The following is a 1,952-nucleotide window of genomic DNA, read 5'->3' on the forward strand; positions in this document are numbered from 1 at the left end:
CATTAACACACTCACACACACACACACTCTTGAACACCCAAACACACGTTAACACACACACACTAACACACATATACACTAACACACACTCACGTACACACATGCACTAACACACACAGACACACACTCACACACTCTTGAACACTCAAACACACGTTAACACACACACACACACTAACACACACATTAACACACATATACACTAACACACATTAACACATATATACACTAACACGCACTCACATACACACACATACACTAACACACCCACAGACACACACACTCATGAACACACAAACACACTGAAACGCACACAGTAGCACACACACACACACACACATACACACCCACACATTAACACACACGCACACACACACTAATGAACACACTAGCACACTGAAACACACACACATTAACACACACGCACTAACACACACACACACACATTAACACACACTCACACTCATGAACACACAAACATACTGAAACACACACACACATTAACACACACATGCTTACACATATTAACACACACTAACACACACACACATTAACACACACACACACACTTACACATATTAACACACACTAACACACACACACACACTAACACACACACTTACACATATTAACACACACACACACTGTTACACTAAAATACAGACACACCAACACAGACTTGATATTGCATATTTGTGTGTTTAATGTTCACAAACTTGTATAAAGTTCTATTATGTGACAGTGATGTGATGCTTACAGCGAGTTACTGCTGGCAGTTCCGTGGGTCAGTGTAGTTACAAGCTGGGTCCATCGGATGTTCTTCCCTGGTGACTTTAGCCACCATTTCGTGCCCCTGCCCGCAGCAGAGTGGGCGCTTGGTGCCTCTAGCAGCCGAGGTGGACCCCTCCTCGCCCCCCTGTCCATCTCGGTGTCCGGGCCAGAGCCCGTGGCCGGAGTCGGGGGCCTGGTAGCCGCTGTCACTCGGGTCCAGGGGCTCCTTGGACAAGAGGATGCAGATTGAGGGGACGTTTTTCAGCAGAGTGAAGTTGTGGGCAGCAGCATCAGCACCTTCAGCATCTTGTAACTGCTGCCGCCTCCACGTCTCCCGCAGGCTTTTGTAGCGCAGTCTGGTGATCTGGTGAAGCCCACCGATCCGCCGTTTCATGATCTCCACGCAGGTGATAGTCTTGGTGACCGCTCGGCCCGAGCCGGTGAAGACTATCTGGCGGGTGGCGAGCAGCTCCATCCTGCCGATGGCGAAGCCCATCAGATTCCTGATCTTGCTGCCTTCCTTCACCCTCATCTCCACCACGTTGAGCGGCAGGTCGTGGAAGGGCAGCTGGCTTTCCTCCTCACTCCCGCGGACCTTGGCGTAATTCTCCATGTGTGTGTGTGTGGAGTGTAGATGGGGGAAAGGGAACCGAGCTGCAGACGCCAGACACACGCACAGAGCTGGAGTTGTTAGCTCAGTGGGACAGGCAGCATCATCTCTGGAGAGAAGGGAACGGGCGACTGGTTAACTCAGTGGGACAGGCAGCATCAGCTCTGGGGAGAAGGAACGGGCGACTGGTTAACTCAGTGGGACAGGCAGCACCATCTCTGGGGAGAAGGGACGGGCGACTGGTTAACTCAGTGGGACAGGCAGCACCATCTCTGGGGAGAAGGAACGGGCGACTGGTTAACTCAGTGGGACAGGCAGCATCATCTCTGGGGAGAAGGAACGGGTCAGAGAGACCCTTCTTCAGGCTGGCATGGGACAAAAAAACACTACCTCCTCCTCCACTCCCGTCAGAGGTCTTCACAAAGGGTCCCCATCTCTCTCCTCGCCGACGTGCCCGTGGGATGAAGTTTTGCAGGAATTGATTGAACAAATTTGGGAAGGCGAAGGTTTCCTCCTTTAACCCTGCAGATCTATCCTCGACTCGCCCCTGGTCTCTCTCTCTCTCTCTACG

General features: G+C 51.4%; 1 protein-coding gene across 1 annotated transcript; it reads right to left on the bottom strand.

Moving 5' to 3' along the window:
* Window positions 1–693: 693 nt before the first annotated feature.
* Window positions 694–1,423, bottom strand: rpp25 (ribonuclease P and MRP subunit p25). Its single transcript, XM_033014875.1, has one exon. It carries the CDS (start codon window positions 1,382–1,384, stop codon window positions 764–766), a length of 621 nt encoding a protein of 206 aa, XP_032870766.1. The 5' UTR covers window positions 1,385–1,423; the 3' UTR covers window positions 694–763.
* Window positions 1,424–1,952: the final 529 nt, after the last annotated feature.

This window comes from Amblyraja radiata, chromosome X, assembly GCF_010909765.2.
Source record: "Amblyraja radiata isolate CabotCenter1 chromosome X, sAmbRad1.1.pri, whole genome shotgun sequence".
Classification (NCBI taxonomy): domain Eukaryota; kingdom Metazoa; phylum Chordata; class Chondrichthyes; order Rajiformes; family Rajidae; genus Amblyraja; species Amblyraja radiata.